This window comes from Rousettus aegyptiacus, unplaced genomic scaffold (genome assembly GCF_014176215.1).
Source record: "Rousettus aegyptiacus isolate mRouAeg1 unplaced genomic scaffold, mRouAeg1.p scaffold_m13_p_16, whole genome shotgun sequence".
NCBI lineage: Eukaryota > Metazoa > Chordata > Mammalia > Chiroptera > Pteropodidae > Rousettus > Rousettus aegyptiacus.
Window position 1 is genome coordinate 36,656,183 of NW_023416291.1, and position 9,086 is coordinate 36,665,268.

General features: G+C 35.9%; 1 protein-coding gene across 1 annotated transcript; it reads right to left on the minus strand.

The window, feature by feature from the left end:
- Positions 1-486: 486 nt before the first annotated feature.
- LOC107509558 (putative methyl-CpG-binding domain protein 3-like 3) lies at positions 487-3,460 on the minus strand. Its single transcript, XM_036233352.1, has 2 exons — positions 3,416-3,460; positions 487-1,065 (listed from the first exon to the last, which is right to left on the minus strand). Exons 1-2 carry the CDS (start codon positions 3,458-3,460, stop codon positions 487-489), a joined length of 624 nt encoding a protein of 207 aa, XP_036089245.1.
- Between the last annotated feature and the right edge of the window lie 5,626 nt (positions 3,461-9,086).

The window sequence follows — 9,086 nt, forward strand, 5'->3', positions numbered from 1 at the left end:
AGAATGAGATGTAAAAACAAGCTCAGTAAAATCAGATTTTTATGGAATCACATTTTTTTATTGTTAAAAATCTCTTTAGGTAGGTGCCACCTTTTCTATGAGTGTAAGTGTCATAAAAATATAAGTAAACACACTAAACCATTCCTTAGGCTAAGTTACTGCTGCAGAATTTACAATGAAAGTGAATAAAAATCATAGTAAACATAGTGAGGTGTACAAAGATAAGATCTCTTCTTTTCACTTGAAACCCAATCTCTCACCCACAAAAACGTCTACTCATTTTTGTCTCTCAAAAGAGTTTAATAAAGTACAATTTTAATATAACAAAGCATCACAGTCCAGAGAGAGAAATATAGGGTTGACACTATAGGAGGCCGGTAAGACTGAGTGAGGGTGGTCTCCAGGTGGACCACTTCCCAAGGGCCACACCACCCAACTTCTTTAGCGCGACCTCCTCCTGATTTTCATCCACTTTGTACAACATTCTCATTGCCGACTGGCTCCCTCTGCCTCCCTGGCCAGCCTGTCTGCCCTCAAGGCCATCGCCAGTCTCTCTCTTGCCTTTTTTACTTTCCAGGTCTGTCTCCGGATATCTCCAGGGGTGATGGGTTGTCCGCAGAAAAGCTGAGGGAGAGAGAGATCTGTTGCTGGGATCAGCTCTGCCCCATCTGAAGACCGTGCAGCGGTGGGCCCAGGGCTGGTGTGTACAGACCCAGCACCAGCACCGCCCGGGGATTCACCTGCACTACCCGGCGCAATCATTTTTATGACATTTGTGATATTCAGAGCACTTAAAGGTTCTCCTTCACTACTACAGGCCTGGAGTCCCTGCAGTCTCTTGTACGCACAGACTTGCTGGGGCTTTTCCAGCGTCTCCTCCCATTGCCTGCGCCGAACCTCACTGCCAGGATGCGAAGTTATCCTCGTGACCCGCCTTTTGAAAATGCAGCTGGTCAGCCTCATAGGAAGTGCAGACTTTTCACGATGTCTCTGCTTGGTCTTCGCTAAATGGACTTCTCTTTTCTTTTCTAATGTCTGAGGCATCATATTTCTTTTGAGCTTCCCCTTTGAAAACAAAATGAAATGTGAAATTTGAATAAAATGAGAGCTGAACACTTGCAGTTCATTTGGATTTTCTACCCTCCTCTCTCTCTGGAGAAATGTGTCTCAAATTGCATGGCGCATCACCCTCATCTGAAGGGTTGTTAAAACTCGGTTTTCTGAATCTCAACCCGAATAGGCCTGGGGTGGGGCCACAAATTTGCATTTTCAGTGTCCCTAGATGATGCTGATGCTGTCGGCATATGCACCATACAGTGAGAACCAGATCTTGGGACACCAAGCACATATGAGTCAAGGACAGGAAATTCGAAGTCACTACCAGTGTCAATTCCAGACTATTTCCCTCCACTATCCTCCTCTGAGATGCTTTCCTCTTCTCATCCTTTTCAATGTTAAGTACACACATGCTGGTACCCCTAACTTTCTGTCATATGGACTCCAGGGTCACAGGTTTCTTTATATCTCAAGGCTTCTGGTTTTCCTTCATCTCTTTTTTATCGTGCTTTTGGGCACATAGTCACCTAGTTTCTGTAGTCTTTTAGTGCCTCATCTCTAGTAAAATCATGTGCCTTTCAACCCCTAGATACTTTCACTTGCACACCCAAGTCCCATCTTTACTCAAATATTCTCTGTTCATAAATAAATAACTCAGAAACACCATATTCCCATCACACGGGTTTTTTGCACAAATATTTCTACTATAAATAAGTATTTTTACTTCCTTGACTCTCTTTCTTCTCTCCTCACATGCCTCCCTGTTAATCTCAGCTCCTCTATCTGACTTAACAATTGATTCTTAGAAATCAATCCTGCTCTCACATTTGTTCTGCATCTATATTTTTTCTGGGTAATCTCAGCTAGTTTCTTGCTTCAAATACCATGAATGAACTAGAAATGTCCATAGAAGCAGTGTGATCTTACTTCAACCCTGAAACTCAAAAATCCATCTGCCCAATCACCACATCAGTGATAATATTGATGACTCGACTGACAGTGACCAGGTGCCAAGCTGAACCAACCGGTTCCTCAAATAATTCACTGCTATTTCAATGTCTCTTAAAGTCACTTACTGGTGCTAATATCTTTTCTAAACCTGAGGATCATTCTAGATACGCTGCTACCGCATACCCATATTAATGAGCCATCCATCCACCATCCTGAATTCGTGTAAATATTCTTGACTTTTGAATAATTCTTGGTCATCTTTCAGATTTCCTACAAAATACCATTTCAACAGAGTGACCTTTCCTGACCTAGTAATCCAAATTAATATTATATTTTATGTTAATATTTTTCAATTTTTATTTATTTTGTGTTATCTATTTCTTTCACATTGTTTTTTAGGTTGGATACTCATGAAGAGAATTCTAACATGGACTTTAATATTTTGTATGGCCATATTCAATTATTGATTTGCCCTTAGATGGTGCTCAGATATATTTATTGAAAGAAATTATAAATTCTGTCTCTCTGTAATCTATTATAAATCTCTGGTCATAATGATCTGTTTAAATGTAAAACTAATCAGAGCACCTTTCTTTTTACATTCCTCACTTCTGTCTTCAGTAGAATTTTTTCAAGGGAAACCATAAATCTTACTGTATTTCTGTTATCCTGCCATAATTATCAATATTACTCATTTCATTACCCAAGATGTTCTAGTTTTAAGGGAAAGTTATTTCTCCTCCTATTTACAGAGCATTTGTTATATGCCAAGTTGTGCAATAAAGCCAGTGATTTAGAATTTAACTTAACAGTCACTGCTCCTGTTGATTTTAATCTGGGTGAGAGGAAAGAGTTAATAGACCAATTAATGTCTAATGTAGAGTTAAGTATAAGTAAGTGATGCGAGAAACAGTAAGTTCAACACAGAGACAGAGAAAGGGGGAAGGATGGAAGATCAAGGGGTTAGGAAAGATAAAGAGAGAAAGAAAATGACTACAATTATTGATGATGAATAAATTAGGGAAGAAGTGACTGAAGATATGAAATTTGTATACAGAACTGAATTTTTGTTTAAACCAAGAAAGATGTGTGTAAAAATATTTGCAGAGTGAAGAACAATTTAAACAGTGCAGGGTTAAATACTACTTCAATTCTTTGTGCTGACGTTTAAAAACAAAATTAAACCAAGACAAAACAAAAACATCAGGCCTATTATCCCAAGAAAGCTTCATATACAAAAACTACAATATCCTAAACATTACTTAACAAACTTTAACACCTAAGAAATGACCTTTAATAAGACACTTTCTTGTTTTAATAGCATTAGTCTGCTAACTTCATCAGGTTTTGCATAAAGAAAAAGTATACAAATGTGCATTCTTGCTGTCAATATAAATAATGCACTCACCAGAAAAAGCCCATTTGTAATGTAGGTAGATGCAAGTTCCCCCATGGCTGCAGAATTGTTCTGCTGACCCCACTTCTAAGATGCAGACAGCCTGTGGCTTGAAGGAAAATGCAGTGACTTCCGCCTCTGCTTCCCCTTTTATAGAGGAAGGGAGTAGATAATCCAATCATCAGATAATCCCAAGGAGACATCCTATCTCATATCAATGGAATTTGACCTATTCCCAAATCTTTATACAGAAACAAAAATATGGGGCACTGACATTGTCTAATACTGTTGTATATTTTTAAAATTAATACACTTGTGGGATGGTAGTTACAGTTTTTCTCAACATTTTAATATATTTATTTTTATTAGTCTAAAGTAAACCACATATTGGTTAGACATTTATATAGTTTATGAAATGATCTCCCTGATTAGTCTTTCCTCTGGCTCTCTACCTAGCCTTTACATTAATGCTAGATACATTTATTATACTGTGCTCCCCATCCCTGTGACCATCTATCAACCACTAATTTGTACTTCTTTAACCCTTCACCCCATTCTCCCAACCACCCAACCCCCCTCCCCACAGGCAGTCACCAGACTGTCCTCTATATTTATGAGTCTCTTTTTGATTAGTTTGTTCTTTTTGTTCCTTACGTTCCACATATAAGTGAAATCATATGATTTATCCTTCTCTGTCTGACTTATTTCACTCAGCATTATAACCTCTAGGTCCATCTATGTCGTTGCCAATGGTAGAATTTCGTATTTTTTTTATGGTTGAGTAATGTTTCATTGAATATATAAATCATAATTTCTTTATCCAATCATCTGTTGATGGGCCTTTAGGTTGCTTCTATATCTCGGCTATTGTAAATAGTTCTGCCATGAACATAGGGGTGCATAGATCTTTATGAATTGTTGTTTTAGGAGGCAAGAATATGCAATGTGGTAAAGACAGTTTCTTCAATAAATAGTGTTGGGAAAACTGGACAGAAACATGCAAAAAGATGAAACTGGACCACTTTTTTACACCATGTACAAAAATAGACTCAAAATGGATTAAAGATTTAAATGTAAGACCTGAAACCATAAAACTTCTAGAAGAAAATGCAGGCAGTAATCTCTCTGATATTGCTACTAGTAATTTCTTTTTGGACATATCTCCTCAGGCAAGGGAAACAAAAGAAAAAATAAACAAATAGGACTACATCAAACTAAAAAGTTTTTGTACAGCAAAGGAAACCATCAATAAAATGAAAATACAATCAAATAAATGGAAGAAGATATTTGCATATGATATATCTGATAAGGGGTTAATATATAAATATACAAAGAACTCATACAAGTCAACAACAACAAAAAACAAATAATCCAATTAAAAATGGGCAGGAGACCTGAACAGATACTTCTCCAAAGAGGAAATACAGATAGCTAATAGACTTATGAAAGATGCTGGTGAGGACATGGAGGGAACCCTCATACATTGTTGGTGGAATTGCAAATTGGTACAGCCACTATGGAAAACATTCTGAAGGTTTCTCAAAAAATTAAAAATGGATATACCTTTTGATCCAGCAATTGCACTTCTGCGTATGTATCCAAAGAAAACCAAAACAATAATTTATTAATTTTTTCACCCACTTTGGCTATTTTCTGTAAGAACAGGAATGGGAAGTTTCTATGCACAAGAATTTTTATACATATATTTTAATAGGAAAAAATTGGAGACTGTTTATATGTCTGTCAATAAAAGAATGTCCAAAATATTTATTAACAATTCTATAGAATATATCACATAGCTATTATAAGTCAATCAATATTTGTGTATTTTCATTTTCACTTAATTACTGATAAATTTGGGAATATTTTAATCACCTTATTTTTTCCCTTACTTTTGACTTAACTAGTATTAATGTTCCTTTACTCTTTGCTTCACTGACTAACTATTTTATTATTCTGTCGTTCCCTCTATAAACTTGTTAGTTGTAATCATGTACAAATCTTTGTGTAATTACACTGGATACATCATGAATCACTTATTTAATATGTCTAATATGAGTAATTACTTTTACCACCATCCCAAATGCTAATACCTTAAATGCTTTCAAATCTATTTTTAATCTTTTTGATTTTTGCATTACTATTGTCAGGCATTTTAATTCTATGTGTATTTTAATATTCATGAGTGATTTCAAGAATTGCTTCATAAAAAAAATTCATTTGTATTAATGTAAAAATTATCTTTTCTTTCCCTCTTCATTTCTTCTTGCATTTCTAGTTTTCGATCTGGGATTATTTTCCTTTGGACTTAATAACTCCAGTATTTTTTTCTAGTTCAAGTTAGCTAACAATGAAATGTTCTACTTTAAGTTTTTTTTTAAATCTACTTTATTTTGGGTAATATTGCTGCTGAATGTAGAATTCTGGTTCAGCATAAGTTTTCTTTAGCATTTTTTAAAATGATTCTCTGTTGATGTGTATTTTATTTATGTTTAGATGTCACCTATTAGCCTTATTCTTGCTTATTTGGTCTCTGTATCTTCTAAAACTTTTTATATTACTTTGATTTTTAGACCATAATGCAACTTCTTATTGTTTCCTGTGTATTTATTCTGCTTAGGAAATTTTGAGCTTATATGGATTGATACCTTTCATCAATTTGGAACATGCTTGTGTATTTTCACTTCTGATATCAATTTCTCCCACATTCTCTCCAGTCCCTTTTAATCACATCTCATGAGTCATTTAATTCTGTCTTGAGTTTTCAATCAAGAATTGGCACATGTTACTCAGAAACAATGGATATCTGCTTCTTCTAGTGCATCTAGAAAGAACATAGTTTACTCATCATTCAGATATAGGTTACAATTCAAATAATAATGTTGGATTTCTTGAGTTAAATAAATTGTTATAAAAGTACACTTGCTCTATTTGTGTTTATTTTTAAAACATGTTTGTTGGAAATTTTTAAATCACATTGTAGAAACATTGTTGTTTCTATTGGACTTGGATAAGTAAGCCCACTAGAGTGACTAAGGGTGAATTCCCAAGGCAAAGGAAACTCTGCCATCCCCCTAGTGGATGGAACTCACCCACCCTGGCAGCACACACACACACACACACACACATTCACACATACAATTACAAAGGCACATTCATAAGTCCAATCAAAATTAGCCTGAGATTAACCCCAAATTCTCTTCAGAATTTCTCAAATGCCAAGAGGTTGTTTATCTACAAAGTTTTCCTGTTCACTCTCAGAAAAGGAATCCAGAAGCCAGCTTACTTAAACAATTTAGTGAATTCGAAACCAGATATTCTGTCAGGAATTCTCGTTTATTTCCCTCTGTTTCTCAATCTTGGCACCACGACACTTAAATATAATATTTCCCATTATACTCTTTTCATAAACCCATTTATTTTTAGTATATAAAAATACTGAGTGATGTCAGAAACATGGCCGAGTGAGAGATGTCCCCAGATCTCTCCTCTTGAAACAACAATAAGCTGAACATCTAAAACTCAATAAAAAACACATAAACTTCACAGCAGCACATCTGAGCATAGATCTGTGCATAAGAGCTACCACAGGTCAAAACCCTGTGTGTTGGGCAGTGAACTGGGAGAAACAAAAAAGCTGCCTCTTCCAGCCAGAGCTCCCTGTAGGAGGAGCGGAGAGAGGAGGTGTACAGAGTTTCCTGAACAACCCTACTTGGGAGAGCTGTGAGCTCCACATGGCCAATGGCAGTGCCCATTCATCAGGACAGAAGGCAGAGAAACAAGGATGGCAGAAAAGCGGGATGGTAGGAACACAACCGTTGATTTTTACCAGCCATGGTTGCAAAATGCCAGGCTGAGCCACAGCCTCCATTTCCCAACCCAGAGGGCCCCTCCCCCCATACCCTGTGAGACGGAACACGTGGAGTCCCAAGGGAATCTGAGCAAACACTACCAAAACTGTCACTAACACTGACAGGAACTGACAGAGCCTGATTGAGCTATAAGAAAAAAAAAGACATTATTAAACTTTATATAAAGCAGAGATCCAAGAGGCTTAAATGCCACCTACTGGAAACCAAAAGGAAAACACCTTCCTTGCAACAGGCTAGGAACTTTCTGAAAGAAAAAAAAAAAAAAGCAGAATACACTTCCATTCAAGCCCAGGCAGAGAAATAGTCCATTATTTACCATGAGCAAATAAGGTAACAAGGCATCTCAGGAAGAAAAAGAAAAATCTCTAGAAAATAAGCTCACGGACATAGAAATATGCTATTTAAATGACAGAGAATTTAAATATGCTATTTAAATGACAGGATGGTACTTCTAAAAAAACTGAATGAGCTCAGAAATGAATCATAGCAATAATTTCAGAAACTGACAAAACAACTAGGTGAGCAGAATGAATTCGTTAGCAAGGAGATTAAAACCCTTAAATAGAACCAAATAGAACTTCTGGAAATAAAACGATGACAACAACAACAACAACAACAACACATGACAAGAGTTGAAAAATGAAATAGCAACCCTGGGAAATAGAGTCGACCAAATGGAGGAAAGGATAAGTGATACTGAAGAAATAAATCCAGAAATAAATCAAGGAAGAAAAGAGAAACCGAAGAATAAAAAATAATGAAAGAGAAATACAAGACTAGCTGATGCCATCAGGAGATGAAACATAGAATAATGAGCATTCTTGAATGTGAGGAAAAAGAGCAAAGACTAGAAAGCATTTTCAGACAAATAATTGACAAGAATTTCCCAAATCTAAGAAATAAGCTGGAGCTTGGAATTTAAGAAGTCAACAGAACAGCCAATTATCTCAACCCCAAAAGGCCTTCACAAAGACACATAGTATTCAAAGTATCAAAAATCAATGACAAAGACAGAATTCTTAAGGCAGTCAAGGAAAAGAAGACAGTAACTTATAAAGGAAAACCCGTTAGACTATCCTTGGACTTCTCAGCACAAACCTTGCAAGCCAAAATAAGTGGAATCTAATATTAAAATTGTTAAATGAAAGGAACTACCAGCCAAGAATAATATATCCAGCAAAGCTCTCCTTTAGATATAAAGGAGAAATTAAGACCTTTCCAGACATACAAATATTGAGGGAAATGTCCACTACAAGTCCTACACTACAGGAAATACTGAAAGGGGTCAACTCACCTAAAACAAAATGACCAAAAAAAAAAACCCATAATGAGAAGTAAATAGAAGCTGAGGAGTGCCATCCATACTAAGAACAGGGCATTATAAGCTTAAACAATAAGAAGAGATTTGCTATAGCAAGATAGAATAAACGTTCAGTATACATAGGGACAAATAAAGACAAATAACTGAAGAGAGGAGGATTCAAAGATCCAAATTTGTAAAGGGGAATAGAGATAAGAAACACACAGAAGAAAATGGATGACTGTATATATGTAACTATCCTTTACATATTTATAATGGTAACCACACACCAACGTTTCAGAACTAAAGTATATAACATAAAATGAAAGACCAGAGAGAAAACCCACGAAAGCCAACCAAAACAAAACAAAACAAAACAAAACAGAAGCACAAGGACAAGAAAGCAATGGAAATACCTAGCTACCAGAAGGCAAAAGATAGAATGGCTATAAAAAGACCTCATATTTCAATAATCATCCTAAATGTGAATGGACTGAACTGACCAATAAAA

Excerpts from the sequence above, each read along its gene's own strand:
- LOC107509558 (XM_036233352.1), bottom strand. The coding sequence starts at position 3,460 with ATGGGGGAACTTGCATCTACCTACATTACAAATGGGCTTTTTCTG. Across the intron at positions 1,066-3,415 it reads TTACAAATGGGCTTTTTCTG|GGGAAGCTCAAAAGAAATAT; the intron begins GTGAGTGCATTA and ends TTGTTTTCAAAG.